This window comes from Equus przewalskii, chromosome 2 (genome assembly GCF_037783145.1).
Source record: "Equus przewalskii isolate Varuska chromosome 2, EquPr2, whole genome shotgun sequence".
Classification (NCBI taxonomy): domain Eukaryota; kingdom Metazoa; phylum Chordata; class Mammalia; order Perissodactyla; family Equidae; genus Equus; species Equus przewalskii.
In genome coordinates, this window is record NC_091832.1 from 43,982,392 (window position 1) to 43,999,904 (window position 17,513).

Genomic DNA, 17,513 nt, shown 5'->3' on the forward strand with positions numbered 1-17,513 from the left:
GCCACAGCGGAGTGTGCAAACTTAACCACTCGGCCACGGGGCCAGTCTGTTTGTTCATTTTAGGAGTGAACAAAACAAGGGACACGCCCCCTCCTCAAAGGCCTCATTCCATCCTTTGTTGTTCCACGCTGGAACCATGTTTTAAACCATGAGGCTTCACCTGAGGCTGGGCTTTGGTTTTTCTACATCAGACATCTGCCTGAGGAACAGAGGGCAGACTTAGGAAATCACTTAGGCTAAGACTTCTGTTTTCTCTTTCTTTAACTAGAATCACATTTTTTTTTGTAGTCAAAGGTAGTCATGCCCTGCCTGCTCTTCAATGGGAAACAGGAAGTCAGTCTTCTTGGCAGCAGCAAAGCACCAGGAGAACCTCGAATTAGTGCTTGCTTGTAAATAAAAGAGAAAAAACTGCAGTGTGGGAAGACACTTTATTGCATCGTTCACTCAAACCAGGCTGGAAAGGAGGCACTCCTTAGAACAGAGGCCAGTCTGAGCCCCTGAGCGAGCCAGCCATCCAGGCGATGGGGGGGACCACTCACTGCCATCACTGGCTCTCGTGAGGGGGGTGGGGGTGACCCCATGCACTGAGTCTGTCCCTGGACCAAGCTGCCCCTCAAGGTAATGTGCTTCCTCCCTGTTGGGGGGGGGGGGGTGTCTGCCACACCATGGCTCCAAAGATGCTCGCCCAGCTTGTGCTGAAAGGACAGCTGAGGCTGCCACCTCGGGGCGGCCTAAGCTGTCATGCTCACAGCCCCACCCACTCCCGGCCTGATGCCACTAAACCACCCAAGATGGCGTTGGAATCCTCACCGGGGGCTGGCATGCCTCACTGCCATTTTGAGTGGCAGGAGCAGGATTGAAAGGTCCACGGCCAGAGTCCTGAAACCAGTGCCCCACCTCCCAGACGCTCCGCGCAGAAAGCCCGGCTGTCTGGCTCAGCTCTGCTGCTCTGGAGTCCCCTGGAGACCTGCCTGCCCGGCTCTGTGGGCGCGGAGGCGGCTGGACATCCTCCGCATCACCAGCCTCTGGGCCTTCAAGCGCTTTCGGAGCTTTTCGTTTTCCTTCAGAGTGAGGAAGAGTTTCTTTTTTAGAGCATTTAAGTCCAAAAGGGCATAGCTGTGATCCGATGGCTGTGCGGGGAGGGCCCTTCTCAGACCTGTAGGGCTGGCCGGCTGACTGGGGGCCTTGGTTGCTTCTGGTCTGTGTGGCAGGACCTGAGGAGGGAGAGATTAGGAGCGCCCAGAGGCCAAGGCTCTGGAGGGCCAGAGGGCAGCGTGGCTCCGCGCTCAGCCCTGCCCCGCGGCAGCACTCACTCCCAGCAGCTCTCCTGAAAGCCAGACCCGCCGGGTCGCAGCTCATTCCATCAGGGGGGTCTGGACTCGGGGCTCCATGCCACGGTCCTTGTGGTCTCAGCACCAGTTTTCTTCATTTTTATTTGCAGCGAATCCCCTCGTGCCGAGACCAGCCAACCACACCGCGCCTCCATGCCAGCCCAGCACCTTACCTGCTCTCCAGGGCGTCGGGCACTTGGGGGCAGCTGCAGCGCTTCCAGCGCAGTGTCCGCCTTCCTGCCTGGGCCGCGTTCCCCGGCCCCCACCCTGGACACGACCTGCGAAGGGCAGAGGCAGGCAGCTGAGCAGCACAGACAGCTGCTCCTTGTCTATCCCACCAGTAATCCCTGCGCACTGTTCCGGTGTTCCGGGCGGTGGCCGCTGCCAGGGGACCAGCAGAAACAGCCAGCCTCCTCCTCCACAGGCCTAGGACCAGCCCCTGAGAACAGGGCGCGAGCCGGCCTTGTAAGCAGCTACCGCTGCTTGATATTGAACAGAGAGGCTTCTGCTTTCCCTTTTCTAGGAAAAGAGAGAATCCAAAACCCTAGCTGACGAGAAAGCACGACAAGCCCCCAGCTGCCAGCCTGGCAGGCAGGTGACGCTGCTCAGTCTCCATCTCACAGCCTAAGTCCGAAGGCCCGTGAGCGCCAGAGCAGACTCACCTCCTCAGAGTCGACATTTCCGCACTGGCTGTCAGGGGCTGTGCTCTCCTTCACCAGCTGCAAGAGACACGGCGCTACTGGAGACGGGGCGAGTGGGCAACGTGCGCCCCCGAGAACCCCACGGCCAGGTACTGGGTCTCGGGCAGCTCTGCCCCCTTGCTCAGCCCCGTCTTTGTCCGGTTAAACCCGGAGACCCAGCTGCTGTTCTTTTCCAAAGATCTTCCCACATCTTGGGTTAGAGGCCCATGAACAAGTCCCTATGAAGCCAGGGACCTAATTCATACGTGTCACCACAGGGCCTGGCATTCTTCTAGGCACACAGCAGGTGATTCATTTTGCTCAATGAATGGCAGCCACATAGTAGAAAACCTCTGACTCAGAGCCTGCGGTGCCCAGGCAGCCCCGGAGCGGGGCCAAGGCTACAGGGCCAGAATCAACTTCTCCCTGCCCGGGGGGCTGGAAGCACTAAGGAGCAAGGTCACAAATGTCCCCCAGAGATCAGACGAATCTCCTCCTTCAGGGGCAAACACTTCACCACAGATGCTGAAGGTGGAAGTGATCAAACGGCTCTATTCACAAACGTGCGCGGGGGTGGGGGGGGGGCACTAATCAGTGGGCAGAGAGCTTCAGCTCAGAGAGAGGAGGACGTTCCAGAACCTGCCGTACAACGTCGTGCCTACCATCCACAATGCTGCCCTGTGTACACTTGAGAGCCTGCAAAGAGGGTAGATCTTGTGTTAAATGTTCTTTCCACAATAAAATACAATTTAAAAAAAACACGTATATAAAGTAAAACTAAAAGGCCTTCCGTGTTAAAACAACAACAAACCAAACATGCATTCAGCAGCTCCAGACCAGAGGCTGCCTGGCCTATGGCTGAGTAGCATGCCAGGCAACGCTGCGCGGGCTGGAACGAAGCCGTGAGATGGCCCGTCCCCGTGCGCTTACACTGGAGGGAGAAGACCAAACAAGGGGGACACCGAGAGCGGCGCAGCGGGACGGATGAGGTGCTAGAAAGACCGACAGCAGGAGGGAGGCAAGGGCCAGCAAGGGCGGTGGAAACAGGTGGGGTGGTCCCTCCTAGAGGACACGTGAACACGGACTTGGAGGTAAGGCCACAAGCGTGAGGGTGTCTGGGAAAGATCAATGGGCAGAGGCCCTGACGCAGGGCGTTCTGGGCGCGTCTGCTCACAAATGGCTGCCTGTCCTTCCTCACACCCTGTAACTCAACTCCTGTTTCCACCAGCTCCCTTCTCTCTCTTTCCCAATAAAATCAGACTACCACAGGGCTTTGGCAGCCTTGGGTTTGTCCCACCAGCACTCTGCCTTCCAGGTTCAGACGGGTGCCCCGCTGTGGAGCCCACACTCTGGGACTCGCTACACCTTTAGGATTTATGAAATTCAATATAATCCCCCTCACGGCTTCCACATCCAAGTGCCCGTGAACTCTCTCCGGAGCCAAATCCACACATCCTGCCCCCCAAGACACACCTACCTCAGTGTCCCCCTGGGAAGCCTAACTCGCCATGCACAGGACCAAACTCCTCAGGGAATCAGGGAAGCCCACCCTGCAGGGGCTCAGCGAGCCTGCTCTCCCTGACCACCTCCCTCTCAACCCCCCAGCTCTGCAAAGTCCATCCACTCTGCACCTCTCCTCACCACACTCACCACCAGCTCAGGCCACATGGCTGCACTCACCTGGGACACCACAGTGGCCTCCAAACCAGCTTCCAGCCAGAGGGAGCCTTCCAAAGCCACAACCCTCACCCAAAAACCCACAGCTTGTCCAACCGTCTGGCCTCTGCAAGCAGCCTGAGCCGATGCTGTTCCTGAGTGTGCCCCAATCCCTCCCACCTCTGCCCGCACTGGCCCGTCTCCCCCCAGCACTCCACCTGCCCTGTCCTTCCGTGCCCTGGAGAGAGCCCTCAGCTGGCACGCGCGGCACACGGAGCACTTGAGTGGAGACCTGCAGAGTGGCAGCGGCACAGTGTCTGGACTACACGCTCCCAAGCCCCGGCCGGCTACCAGGAAGGACAGGACAAAGTCTCAACGCACCACAGCCGGCTGCCTTCCGCTGGGAAGGTCTTCGCCGCGTGGCCTTGAGCCCGCAGGAGGCCCAGCAGAAGTGAAATGCATCAAGGCCCAGGCTCCCGGCACACTCGCCACTCAGCCGCTTCATCGGCATCCAGCTGTGAAGCGTGATTTATTTTTAAAGTGGCTTTAAACTGCGACTTCCCTCCAGTGAGGGTCATGGCCGGCAGGGCCGGCTGGGCTCGGAACCAGAGGCTCGACAGTGCTGCCCGCCCCGCAAACACCCCCCCCCTCCCAAGGCAGGCGGGATCTGGGGAGAAAGACAGCAGTGTGTCCACCTGCGCTGGCTCCTGGAAGGCGAACTCCGTGGGCACGGCGTTGTGCTTCAGGTTCTTGCGGTTCCCGAAGGCGCTGAAGCACTCGGGTCGGAAGTGCTCGGAGCAGATGACCGTGTGCTGCTTGGGCTTGAAGTTGCCGCGGCCGATGTTCAGCACCCATTCCTTCAGCAGCTCCGGGCGGCTGAACGGGAACCTGAGGGGCAAGGAAGCAGACGTGAGGGAATCCGCAACGCCCAAGGCAGCACTTCCGAGTCCCGTGGAATTTTCACATCACCACACAGTATTTTACTGGACAGCGTGGAAAATTCAACCACCGCATCTGATTTCTGGGAGCTTCTGTCATGGCTGTTTACAGCATCCTTAGTAGGAAACTTGAGACTATGAATGTGGCCAAAGGGCCCAAGCGAGCTGTTTCCGAAGCTATGTCTGCCAGGTGGGGTTTCGTTCGTTAGTCAGGAGCCTGGCCCTGCTCTTGGTGGTGGGATGTGGGAGTGAGGAAGACAGCCCGCCCTCGCGGAGCCTGCATTCCAGAACGGGGAGACAGACGGTAGACCAGATGTAGACTGCGTAGGAATAAGGAGTAGGGAATGGTCAGGGAAGGTCACCTGAGAGGTGACGTTTGAGCAGAGGCTGCGGGAAGTGGGAGAGCAGGCTGTGTGGGTATCAGAAGGAAGAGAGCAGAGGCTCTCTGGCAGGAGCGTGCCCCACGTGTGCGAGGAATGGTCACAGGCAGGCTGGGCTGAGACAGAGCAAGAGGAGGGGTGGGGACCACAGGATGCGGGCCTTGGGCAGATGGGGAGTCCCTGGAGGCTCCGGGCAGAGGGTGACGGACCACGTCCACCCTGGCTGCCATAGGAGGGCACCTGGTGGCTGCGACCAGGGTGTCAGCAGGAGCGGATAATGAGCCAGGAGATCTGGGATATAATTTGAAAACCACGTAATAAGGTTTGCCTGTGGGCCATGAAATAAAGAGAGAAGGAAGGAGTTTCCTGTATTAAGATTGGGGGGCAAAGTGGGGCTGTAGGAAGGGAAGGTTTGGGGATTGGAAGTTTGGTTTTATACATTCGATTTTTTTTTCTACTGAGGAAGATTGGCCCTGAGCTAGCATCCACTGCCAGTCTTCCTCTTTTTGTATGTGAGCTGCCACCAGAGCATGGCCACTACTGACAGACGTGTGGTGTAGGTCTGCGCCCAGGAACCAAACCTGGGCTGCCAAACTTAACCACTAGGCCACCGGGGCAGACCCTGAGGTGACTCGTAGATGCCCAAGTGCTGGAGTGGAGTGGCAGGTGGATACACATGTCAGGAAATGTCAATGTGGGGACTGTCCCTGCATAAAGGGTGGTAAAGCCATAAGCCTGGGTGAGATCGGAGCCCTGGGGAGCAAGTGTGGACGGGGACAACACAGAGCCATGCCCCTCACCCCAAAATGCTCCAGCGTCTGGTGTTGTAAATAAGGAGGATCCAGCAAAGGAGACTGAGAAGGGACACTGTGACAAAGGAAGAGGCCAGGAAGTGTCCTAGAAGCCAAGTCGGAGAGTCTCAAGGGGTCAGTGGTCAGTGTGTCAAATGCTGCAGAGAGGTCAATTCAGATGAGGACAGACCACTGCAGTGGGCACCATAAGGGCCCCTGGGGACTTGGCAGACCTCTTTTGTGGGAGTGGTGGAGGCAAGAGTCTGACTGGAATGGGTTCAAGAGAGAACCAGGATGGGGGCCGGCCCGGTGGCACAGCGGTTAAGTTTGCACGTTCCACTTCTCGGCGGCCCGGGGTTCGCTGGTTCGGATCCCGGGTGCAGACACGGCACTGCTTGGCAGCCATGCTGTGGTAGGCGTCCCACGTATAAACTAGAGGAAGATGGGCACGGATGTGAGCTCAGGGCCAGGCTTCCTCAGCAAAAAGAGGAGGACTGGCAGTAGTTAGCTGAGGGCTAATCTTCCTCCAAAAAAACAAAAAAAAAAAAAAAGAGAGAGAGAACCAGGGGCGACTCCACCACCAGGTGCATACCCGACCAAAAAGTACAGGTGCATGCACCAGAAGACTCATCCCAGCAAAGATGTCCAGAGCGATGTGCTTGTAATGGCAAAAAGCAGAGGCATCCGGAGGCGCTTCAACTGTATGACAAACCAATTCTGGTGCATACCTTCAGTGGAATACTACACAGCAATGAAAAGGAACGAACTGCTGCTGCGTGCAACAAGGATGACTCTCATCAACATAATGGTGAGCAAAAGACAGAGAAAAGCACACACTGTGTGAATCCATTCACGTAAAGTTCAAAATAGGCCAAAGCAATCCACTCTGACGGACAGCAGGATATAAGTTACCCTTGGGGACGTTGAAGGACGAGGGGCTGAGGCGGGGATGCGGTTGGGGGTCTCCTGGGGCTAGTATGTTCTAACTCATGGCAGTCACATGGGGCGTTCACTGCGTTAGACCGGCTGGGCTGTGCACTGACGGCCGCGCACTCTTCTGAAAGTGTGCTACAGTACTTCAACAGAAACGTTCACTTTGCAAAAGACAATGATGAGAGGAGGAGAGGCGGCGCAGACAAGGAGCGCAGCAGCCCTTTGGAGTGGTGCTCGAAAGGGGACAGTGAAACGGGCAGTGGCTGCCACCTTGACGGGAGCGGGCAACATTCAACGGGCCCCACGGACGAGCTCTGCTGGGACAGCCAGGGACGGACTCCAAAACCCCGCCGTCCTCCCCGGACTCCCGCGGCCGCAGCGCGCCCGGCCCCACTCCCCGCCCACGGGGCCGTCCTCCCTCCGCCACTCCACGCTTCCCTCACGACAGGAGGCCTGCAGAGGGCACCGCAAACGCGACAGCCGTCACCGTCTCCCATTCATTCAGCAAATGCATTCAGCAAATACTGGACACCTACTGCGTCTCAGGCTGCCTCTGTGGACAAGATAAAGGCCCTGGGACCTGGAGGGGACGAGCACTCAGTAACTGCGCGGTGCTAGGTGCTAGGTGCGCTCTGCCGGGGAAAGAGCCGAGACCCGAGCTCGCAGCAGGGCCGGCCCACCGCCCCCTCGCACGCGCTTGCCTGGCCGGCGGCAGGAGGCCATGCGCCCCTCGACCGTCTCCTCACGCGCCCCGGCCGGCCGAGGCGGCGCCAGGCTTCGCCGCCCGTGACCCCGCCGGCCCCCGGGCCGCCGCCCCCCCGCGAAGGCTCGGCCGCACGCCCTCGGCCCGCCCGGTGCACCAGGCCTCGGGCTCCGGCGGGGGCCGCAGGCGGGCGGCCCGGGTGAAGCGGGCAGGGCCTCGCGCCCCCGCGCCCCGCGCCTCACCGATGGAAGGTGAGCTGCTTCCTGCGGTTGCTGTAGCGGTTGCAGCACTGCCGGGCCGCGCACGACTTCGGCATCTCCACACGCCAGGCCCGGCCGCCCCTAACAAAGATGGCGGCTGCGGGGCCTGCGGGCGGGGCGGGGCCGGCCGGGCGGCGGGGCATAAGGTGGGTGTGGCCTGCGGGGCCCTGAATGGACGGGGCCTGTGGAAAGGGCGGGGCCTGCCGGGTCGCCAGGAGGTGCAGGCTGGCCTGGCTCTGCTCCAGGGCCAGTATCTCATGCGGTGCCCCCGACCCGCGTTGCTCCAGAGTCGGGCGAGCTCTGGGTGCCACATGAAAGGGTGCTCTCGGGCCCAACTCAGGCCCGACACTCCCAACAGGGCTGGCCGGTGCAAGTTTCACCCCGGTTCACTGAAGCTCGTAGCCCTCCCCTCCTTGCTTTGGGGCCCCCAGTATCACACCCACCAACAACCTTGGAGAACTGGAAACCAGAGTAACGCTCAACGCCCAACTTGGCCAGTATTTTCAAGATTTCAAGGTGTCGATAGGTAGATTCTGGCTGCTTGAATGTCTCTGGAGGAGGTACTAGTTGACCACTAGTTGGTCCGAGTTAGGCAGACATAGCTGATTGACAGAACAGCCTCAGGCCCCTGGGAGCCCCAACTGTAAAGGGGTGGAATGAGCACCCTAGAGAGATCTCAGTCCTGCTTACAGCTCAGAGGAGGCTGCAGCTTTACAAAGCAGGTACTCACTGGGGTTTAAGCTAATCCACAATTTCATGAAGAAATTGTGAAAGCTATTCCTGTCTATTCATACTGTGATTTGTTTCTGGAGAATTTACTGGAAAGATATATTAGGGGCTGTGGGCATTTTTCATCCTGCTAAACCACACTCAGACTTTAACTTCCCAAGTCTTCATGTAACCATGGTTTGGGGGCGGTGATGAAGGGAGAAACACACAATTGTCCTTCAGCAAACAGCACAAACACCTCAAGCCAGACATGAATCTCAAAGTAGCAATATATTTATTTACAAAATATACAGTTTCACAGAAACAGCTTCGCTTTATACACATAAACTTCATTACACAGAACCATGTAAACGATGTTAAGTGTCTGGCCGGGCCAAAGCCAATGGGAGGGGCCTACATTTGGGGTGACATCTTTCTCTCCCCTCACTTCATTAGCCACCAACCAGGAGCCCCTAGACGGGCCATGCCTAATTTGCATAAAGCTGATTGCAGCTGCCCAGCTCAATGGAACACAAAACCAAGGTGTCCTGACTTCTTAGACACCACCCCCAGGGATAGATCTGGTAGAAGGACAAAAGAAAACGAAGGAAACAGAAATCGAGATGATTATCCGATGCCTTGCAGAGGCGTCACCAGGCACCGCACCTTCTAAGAGTAATGCAGCAGCCGCCAGCGCTGGCATTTCCACCCGAAAATCACACGTACTCTTAAACGCACTTTTAAAACCTTGTGGAATTTTTTTTTGAAAAGGAGAAAAACACTTTGGAACTTTGGCTATTCTCACGGTGAAGACACTGGACAGGCAATGTCAGGGGCAGATCTTTGGCAAATTCCTCTCCAGCTTTTCCTGGATGTTTGCCCTCGTCAGAGCCAGACAGTTGTCTGGGGAGAAGGTTGTTTCTAAGCCAGCTTCTCACTATTTTTCTCTATAGCAGAACTTCTCCCTTGGGGATCTTCACAATAAACTGGGTTTCAGAAACTATTTCTATTTTTCTGTTAATATAAACACAGAATTTAAAAAAAAAAAAAAGGCAGTTGGCTGGTCAAGCATGAAAGATACAACGACAAAATATGGGCTCCAAGGAGCCAAATACAGTTCAACCCCCTTGGTGCTTCAGTGAGAGAATGTGGACGGAGTCCGCCTGGTGGCCCCACACAAGTGAGCCCTGTGGAGAAGGCCCTGGCAGAGAGACTAGGGGTCCATCCTGCAGTAAATAAATATGACTAACCTGGCCATTTTTCCCTTTTCATGCTTTACAAGAAACGTTTATGAAAACACATCCATCGATTTACAAAAAAAACATTTTTGAGAACAAGTATTTGAACTGCTAAAAAGTCATGTCAATTTCGGAGAGCACTGAAGCCCTCCTCTCCTTGGAACTCTGGAAACCACCAGGATCCCAGGGTTCACGGCCCCCGAGCAGGGCCCTGCAGGGGCTTCAGGTGCAAACTCCCCGGCTTCTCCAGAGCTGACCTGCGTAGGGGTCTCCTCAATCCAGGGTCCTAGTTCAGATTTAAGGAACTCTGCACAATTCAGTGGGATATTCCTGGAGGCCAACGTTACTGTATCACTCACTCACCAATTCAAACAAAGAAAAGGCTTCAAGTCCTAACCTTGCCCTGTGGAACCAGCAGGCCAGCCTGTATGAGGGCATACTAAGAATCACCCATGGGAGAGGCTTCCTCCCAATTTTTCTTTACCCCATTATGTAGAGGAACGCCATTCCCCAGTGATTGCCTAACCTTTATGTTGCTACTGGAACAAGGTAAGGGGAAGAGACAAGGAGAGAATCTAAGTGCCCCCTCGCTTGAAAACACTTTGCCTGGGCACCCCCAGGACCTCAAATGCCAACTGGAGAGAAAGGGCACCAAGGCAGAACTCTGCCAATACTTTTGGCTATATCGTGCAAAAAGACAGGTTTTTTTACATCGTGCAAAACAGGAAACTGAGTTATGAACACAGGCTACCTCTCAACCCCCCAACCAACCCCCTTTCCACAGAGAAGTGGCCATATACTGTCCCTTTTAACAAACAGAAGGAAACCTAGGGATCACTAGCCAGCCCACCGCCCTGGGGCTCCTCTCAGAGGGAGAGCAGAGAACTCCAGCAGGCAGCCACTGAGGCAGGGGAGACGGGAGACCACAAAGGCAGGGGCAGCTTTGATGGTTGCTGTACGGACACTTATGGTAAAAGACTTAGACTTGAGAAAAAGCTTACAAGTATGGCTGTTCATTAACAGGCCAGGGAAACTGAACACCTCCTCTCCCAACACAGAGGAAGCAGGAGTAACAGCTAGCACTTGTTCCAATCGACGGGAGTTGGTTAACAATGAGAGCAAGAATTCACAACTACCATGTACCCTCATGTTCAGCTGAGCCAAACCCACTGCACTTGGGTGTTTAGTCCACCTCCACTGCAGAGAACACAGCTCCAGCAGCAGCTTTGGCCAACAAGGATTTATTCAGTCACTGGCTATGTACAGTTTATACCTTGGACAGCCTGTCCTTTTGCTTAGGCACCTGAATGGCAGGGGTCTGCCCGCACCAGAGCTGAGAGTTCTGTGCTCAACTAAGAGAGGGGCCAAAAAGCCCACTGTCCCTTCCGATTCCTCATCCACAGTCTCTTTGCTCGCCAGCAGTCAGTCCAGAAACAGCTTCCGGGAGCCCATTCGGGAACGGTTGGAACGGCGGATGTCAAACTTGGAGTCCCGGCACTTTTGGCAGACAAACACTTCCGGAACATTGGATTTCCGGATTTTCGCACAGGACAGGTGAATCCAAGTATGGCACTCATTACACTCTATCATGGGGCGGCCAGCAAATGGCTTCATACAGAAGCAGGTGACAAGGTCCCAGGAGTCATCATCTGAAAGAAGAGAAACACATAACAAGAGGGAAAAAACTTTTCAAGATCCCTCTTCACCAGGATCCCTCTCCACCAGGATCCCTCTCCACCAGGAAGGCCGCTCTCCACCAGGATCCCTCTCCACCAGGAGGGCCGCTCTCCACCAGGATCCCTCTCCACCAGGAGGGCCACTCTCCAACGGGAGAGAGCAGCTGAGCTGCACTGAGACCTGATCCTCAACAAATGAAACTGATTTCAACTTTCACTTACGTCCGATACTGCCCTCTCTGAAAATGCTGTAAATGCACGACAAAGGGCACTAAAACACGTAGTATCAGGAATTACCCGTGAGATATTTACTTATGAGCTACATTATTTTTCTATTTTGAGGTCTGTCTTGGAATCTCAGCTGTTTCTAGCTGCAATCTCTCCTTCCTAACATCTCAGTGCCCCGATTCTTGTACCCTTCTCCCTAGACATAGGGGGGCACACTCTGCTGTCACACTCTACGGAAGGGACCGCTGAGACCCTGCTTACAATCACCTCTCTTCTGACTACCAGCCAACAGCGTGGCCGTACTTCAGGTACCACTCACCTGAGTCCACCATTATGTCCTCATCATTGCCGGTGCTGTCCTCGTCCCGGAACACCACCTGCTTTCCCTGCCGGACAATAGTCCGTTTGCCTTCAGTTTTTATTTCTTTGACCTGATCAGGAGACACCGTGGCACAAGATCCACTGGAAGGCGTGTCGGAGTCCCAGCCCGAGCAGGGGTCACCGGGGGGCTGGGGGATATCCTGCAGGGTGGGACTCGTGGGGGTCTCTACATATGCATCAGCAGCTTCCAGCTTCATTAAGCTCCCCATGTACCCCTCCTTCACGGGCACGTCACTGTCCCTTCGCTTCCTCTTCTTCTTCTTCTTCAGTTTGTCAGTCTTCTTTCTGTCCAGCAGGAAGTTACTAGGCTTGGCTCGCTGCAGGAGGGTGGGCTGCAGGTGGCCAAAGCAGCGGTCAGAGACTGGCAAGGGCACCGCGGATGAGATGTCAGTGAAAGAAGTGTCCCAGCCGTCGCTGTCAATGGTACCAGCGGTGCTGTTGGCAGGGCTGGGGCTGCTCCTCAAAGGGAGTTCCTGAAAGGACAGAGGCAAAGGTGGCGGGTTCCGATTATTTAGACCATTCCCCGGCAACAAGAGCTGGTCCCGAGCAGAGCTTCCGCAGGCAGCCCCGGCCAGGTCAGGCCTGCAGACAGACGTGCCCTCGCACAACCTTGAGCTTCCCAGCTCTCATGAGCATTATTCCTTAGGAACGATGTCATTAGTACCCTACTGTGACCTTCCAGACAGAATGTGAACCCACGAGGGGCAAAACTCCTACCCTTGCTGAACCCTCAGCCCGCGGCCCAGAGCCAGAAACTCAATCAACATTCAATAAGTATTTGCGAAAAGAGTGCCCAAGACACCCTCTCAAACCCTCTTATCTTTCCACAACTGTAAAATCTCCCCTCCAATTGTCCTCCCAAAGGATGTATTTTTTTAATTAAGGCAATTTACATTAGTTTTGAGAATGTTCTGATACTTTTTCAAAAACAGAGACATCACAAACTATTGCAAAATCAAAATTGGTAACTATTACCCCAAAGCAGTGAGCTAAACTCTGTGGTTCCTTCAGATCATTCACGCATTTTATTCGCAATGGTAGCAACATTCTGTGTGGCACGAAGCAAGCATCACCCACCTAGACGGCGGTGGGAATGATAAACCTATGCTGCACGTGGCCGCCTAGGATTCCTTTCTTTTCAGCCTCATACAATATGAATGAGGCTCGTGAAGTTAGAGCACCATGGCAGTGCTGGTCACAGTTCTGCCCATTTCTTAGCAAGGAAAAAACTTCCCTTAAACTACGTGGGATTTGGGCCACGAGTCTCTGAAGATCCTCTAATACGACATGCACAACCACCAGGAGGCTGCTTGCCAAGCACAGCTGGGTGGACCCGCCAACCACCTGGCTGAACTCCAGGCTCCACCACTGTGCCTCACAGCTCCCTCTCTGTGACCCTGTGCCCCCATCTTTAAAACAGGGATAAATAATAGCACCTACTTCACATCAGATAAGCGCCAAGAACAGCGCCTGGCCATTTAGAAAGCACTCAATAAGTACTGGACATTAAGAGCAGACAGATATCAAATACGTTATCTGCAGGCAAACTTTGAAAGTTTATTAAATCTTTTCTGGACAAGCCTGCATTTTCTTTCTTTTTTTTTTTTTTTTGAGGAAGATTAGCCCTGACCTAACATCCACTGCCAATCCTCCTCTTTTTTTGCTGAGGAACATTAGCCCTGAGCTAATATTCATGCCCATCTTCTCCTATTTTATACATGGGATGCCTGCCACGGTATGACTTGGTAAGTAGTGCATAGGCCCGCACCCAGGATCCAAACCAGCGAACCCCGGGCTGCCAAAGTACAGCGGGCGAACTTAACCACTGTGCCACCGAGCTGGCCCCCAGCCTGTATTTTCTGAGTTTTAGGAACCCCTTCCCAGGCTGGCCTAAGTTTCCAAGAAGGATTTCTGCTTGACTGTTGTCTGAAGTCCTCCTGCACAACCCTTCCAGACCCCACTGCCTATGAGACACTTTGGTTTCACTGCCAGCAAGAAAGGTCTCAGAAGTGCTGAAGGTTACCTCCTTCGGATAAGGGATGTAGCCAGCATAGGCCAAGACAAAGGTGCAGAATTTGTTGAAATCCTCCACTGTCCTGCGCCTCTTGTAACTGGGGGAGTACTCCTGTTAGTGGATGAGAAAACAGAGTGTGGTTGAAAGGAGACATTTGTAGCTGGAATGGCAGAAACAAAGCTAAACAAGCTGGAGCTTTTAATGTCAACCACTCAAAACATACTGCTAGATCTGCAAACATTCTAGAAACAAGATAAGGTAAGCTCAGGTCAAGAAATAACACTGTTTTCAGAAGCTTAAAAGAGAGTATTATAACGTTATGCAAAGAATACTGGGAAACTGGTTAGGATATAAAAGCTTGTACAAAAGTCTATTTCTTAGCACTCATGTGGCATTTTCTGACATTATCTATCAGTTTCTGCAGGCCTATCCAGGGCTCTAATGACCACTTTTCTTGCTACAGATTTTCCATTTTGAAAACAAACTCCTGCTGCAGCTGAAACTAAAGTATTTTAGGTGATTTCAAAAGTCAGCTACTTCTTACCTTCAGAGCTCCCTGAGCCTGGGACCCTGCAACTGAATCTGCCTGACCGCCCCCACCTCCTACCGCCCTCTCTTCTCCAGGAGGCACTTCCTGCTGGTCCCTCCACTGCTCCAACCTCCAGGGGGCCAGGCACCCCAATGTTCCCCCACTCAGAACAAGCCAGAAACACTCCTGCTAGTCTTATTTGCAGGTTGAAGATGAAGTACTGGAGGTTTTGGCTTGCGTGTCCTGTCAGTCAATCTGGAAACACCCTCGACAAGAATGGATTTTCTCCTGAGTAGGAGAGCAGCTCCGGGAGAAAGAGCCCTTATTTGCTACTGAGCAAAACAACCGTGCTTTATTTCGGCTTATTCGACTAGCATATTTACTGAGGTTTTTTTTAAGCATTTATCACCCACCTCAACCCCATCCTTACATGCTCAGCTAACACTTCCAGAGCCTAGGGCCCCATCGCCCTGCTAGAGTGATAGCAGGGGAGGAGAAGGGGGGGTGGGGGGTGGACTCCTGGGCCCGCCTAGCCCAGCCCCTCCCAAGGACAGACGAGCCCAGTGAGCCAAGCGGCACCGGCGTGCTGGCTGCAGGTTTCCTTGCAAGGGCTCCACTTCTAACTTTCTCAACTTGGTTATAACAAACCACCTTCTACCCCCACCCGTCGGGCGCTGAGACCCCGAGGGGTGCGCAGGTTAGCGGAGCACTATGCGCAGCGCGGTACCCAGCGTCTCCTGTGCTCGAGAAATCCTGCACCCACCCCCGGGAAGAACTGTCGCCCTCCCTCCGGCCAGGGTGCGAGGCCCGCAGCCCTCGGCCCTCAAACTCTCAGGGAGAACTTTTATTTCGGCGGGGAACGTGCAGAAGTGGGTCAGGAGCCCCGACGCAGAACGGAAGGCGGCGGCGCCCGCGGCCCGGGGCGGGGGACCCGCGCGCCCCCACCCCGCCCGCAGCGCCGCCCCGGCCGCCTTTAGGAAAAGCAGATGGCGGTGCGGTCCCCTCCCCGCCCTCCCGCCCCCCGCGGAAACCGCCCCCCGCCGACACTCGGCCCCGGAAGGTGCGGGGCCCATCCCGCAAGGGAGGGGGCGCGGGAAGGAGGGCAGGATTCGGGGTCGGGGGCTGGCAGGCCCCGCGAATCACCGAGGCGGCACCGCAGCGGGCGAGCGCGGCCGGCGCCGCCTCCCCTCCCCCATCCACCCGCGACCAGACCCGCATCCCGGACCCGGCGGGCCTCGGGAGGGGACAGGGGACGCGGCGGGAGCGCCGGGGGGGGCCGGCCCGGAGAACCGAAGGCCGATCCCCGGAAGGAGGGAGAAAGGCGGGGCGAGCAGAGCCCGCGGGCGGGGGGCGGGGGCCCCGGAGGGGGAGGCGAGCGCGCCGGGGATGGGGGCATGGCTCCGGCCCCCGCAGGGGGAGGACCCCCAAGGACTAGGCACCCCCGAGCCGGAGGGGGCGGGGGCCGCGCGGGCCGCGCGGGAGTCAGGGGGCGGGGCGCAGCCCACCCGGCCTGGGGGATTAGGGGAGCAGGCAGGGGCCTGCGGAGCGAAGTCCCAGTCAGAGGGGGACCGCGAGCCCCTCCGGGAGGGGGAGGGGGAGGGGGAGTCCTCCGAGAGGCGGGAGCGCAGGGCGGCGGCGGCTCGGACCGACTCCCCGGGGGAGGGGAAGGGGTAAGTCAGGCCGGTGGGGAGGGGCCGGGGGCGCAGACAGGTCCCGGGGCTACGCGAGGCCGGGGAGGAGTGGGCGCGGCGGCAGGGGGGAAGGGGCGCCGGCAGGACGCGGACGCCCGCGGAAAGGACGCCGAGGCGAAGGCCGGCGGGAGGACGGGGCGCGGGCCCGAATGGGGGGCGGGGCTGGGCGCCGGGGGGGGGGGGGCAGCGGCGAGGGAAAGCTGGGGGAGGGGAGGGCGGCGCTCTGCCCGCGGGGGTCGGGCTCCCGCGAGCGCAGGAGAGGGGTGAGGGTGGTCGGGGGCGATCGGGGCGCAGCTCTCACTCACCTCCGGGTGGAAGGCGGCGGCGCAGGAGTCGGAGTCCATGTTCAGGGTGAGGGGCGGCGGCTGCGGGAGTGCAGGGGCCGGGATGCGGGCGCCGGGCCGCGAGGCCGCTCGGGACTGGGGGCTCCGGCGGCCGCGCAGGGCGAGGGAGGACCCGAGAGGGGTCGCCCCGGCTGGAGGTGATGGGGGGCTCGGTGTGTCGCGTCCCGGGCTCTGTGCTCCGGGGCCGGCGGCTCCACGGCCAAGCAGAGTTGGCGATGCAGCTCCCGCGGCCGGCGCGGCGGGAGAAGCGGGAGAGTCGCTGCGGGGGGCGGCGGCGGCGAGCGGGAACCCGACCGGCTCCCCGACCTGACGCCCAGTTCGGGCTCGTGTCTCGGGAGGGAGGGCGGGAGAGCCGTGAGGGCTGTCGGGAAATGTAGTCTGGGGGCGACTGGAAGCCAACGGCGAGGGGGCGTGGCGCGGGGGCGAGCGCGGGGCATTGTGGGAGTCGTAGTCCCCAACTTCGCGGCTCAGCCGCACAAAGCCCTCCTCGAGGACTCCAAGCCCCATAGAGCTCAGCGGCGGCTGCCCGGTCTGCGGAGGCGGTGTCTCCGGGACTTGAGGCCGCCGGAACGGGGGAGGTGCGGGGGCTCGCGCCGGCTCGGCGGTGGGGGAGGGGCGGTGCGAGCGGCAGCGCCGCGGTCTTCGCGGGGGCGGGGGCGCGCGCGGTCATCCCGGCGGGTGGGGGCGCGGCTGACGGCCTCGGTCGCGGAGGGCGGGGGCGGCGGCTGGCCCTTCCCCTTTCTCCTTTGAGACTTGGGGTTCGTGCCCCTTTGTGGGGCCGGGGTCCCCACGGCCCGGGCGGGAGTAGGGGCGGCAGGGGTGACGTCGCAGCCGCCCCCCCGGCTCGGCCCCCAGCCGCTCCGGCCGGGTGGAGCGAACTTGTTTTCGCGGCCGCGGGTTTTCTGGCCGGCTGTTCCTCGCCCCGGGGGCCCGGGCCGGCGGGAGTGCGGCCGAGCGGGCGCAGGCTCCGGGGCGCCGCGGTCCCCGGAGGGTCCGCGGGGTGTCGGGTTACCGCGTTTAAAGACACTCGGC

The 17,513-nt window shown here is 57.7% G+C and overlaps 2 protein-coding genes across 5 annotated transcripts; both read right to left on the reverse strand.

The window, feature by feature from the left end:
* Positions 1-409: 409 nt before the first annotated feature.
* Positions 410-8,653, reverse strand: THAP3 (THAP domain containing 3). Of its 4 annotated transcripts, XM_070603724.1 has the most exons (6): positions 7,655-8,653; positions 4,363-4,555; positions 1,994-2,050; positions 1,505-1,609; positions 1,157-1,214; positions 410-1,061 (listed from the first exon to the last, which is right to left on the reverse strand). In XM_070603724.1, exons 1-6 carry the CDS (start codon positions 7,813-7,815, stop codon positions 778-780), a joined length of 858 nt encoding a protein of 285 aa, XP_070459825.1. In that variant the 5' UTR covers positions 7,816-8,653; the 3' UTR covers positions 410-777. The 4 variants fall into 4 exon arrangements, with proteins under 4 accessions (XP_070459825.1, XP_070459828.1, XP_070459832.1 ...); XM_070603727.1 differs by lacking the exon at positions 1,994-2,050; XM_070603731.1 differs by having other exon boundaries at positions 410-1,214.
* Positions 8,654-8,658: 5 nt separating this feature from the next.
* On the reverse strand, positions 8,659-17,127 carry PHF13 (PHD finger protein 13). Its single transcript, XM_070603710.1, has 4 exons — positions 16,443-17,127; positions 13,927-14,028; positions 11,842-12,376; positions 8,659-11,267 (listed from the first exon to the last, which is right to left on the reverse strand). Exons 1-4 carry the CDS (start codon positions 16,986-16,988, stop codon positions 11,041-11,043), a joined length of 1,410 nt encoding a protein of 469 aa, XP_070459811.1. The 5' UTR covers positions 16,989-17,127; the 3' UTR covers positions 8,659-11,040.
* Between the last annotated feature and the right edge of the window lie 386 nt (positions 17,128-17,513).

What these genes read in the sequence shown, in the direction of transcription:
- PHF13 (XM_070603710.1), bottom strand. Translation starts at nt 16,988, where the DNA reads ATGGGGCTTGGAGTCCTCGAGGAGGGCTTTGTGCGGCTGAGCCGCGAA. An exon ending in CCGCCGCCTTCCACCCGGAG is followed by an intron (nt 14,029 to 16,442) that starts GTGAGTGAGAGC and finishes ATCCACTAACAG; the next exon opens with GAGTACTCCCCCAGTTACAA. An exon ending in GGACATAATGGTGGACTCAG is followed by an intron (nt 11,268 to 11,841) that starts GTGAGTGGTACC and finishes CTCTTCTTTCAG; the next exon opens with ATGATGACTCCTGGGACCTT.
- THAP3 (XM_070603724.1), bottom strand. Translation starts at nt 7,815, where the DNA reads ATGCCCCGCCGCCCGGCCGGCCCCGCCCCGCCCGCAGGCCCCGCAGCC. An exon ending in AAGCAGCTCACCTTCCATCG is followed by an intron (nt 4,556 to 7,654) that starts GTGAGGCGCGGG and finishes CTTGCCCCTCAG; the next exon opens with GTTCCCGTTCAGCCGCCCGG. An exon ending in CCCGACGCCCTGGAGAGCAG is followed by an intron (nt 1,215 to 1,504) that starts GTAAGGTGCTGG and finishes CTCCCTCCTCAG; the next exon opens with GTCCTGCCACACAGACCAGA.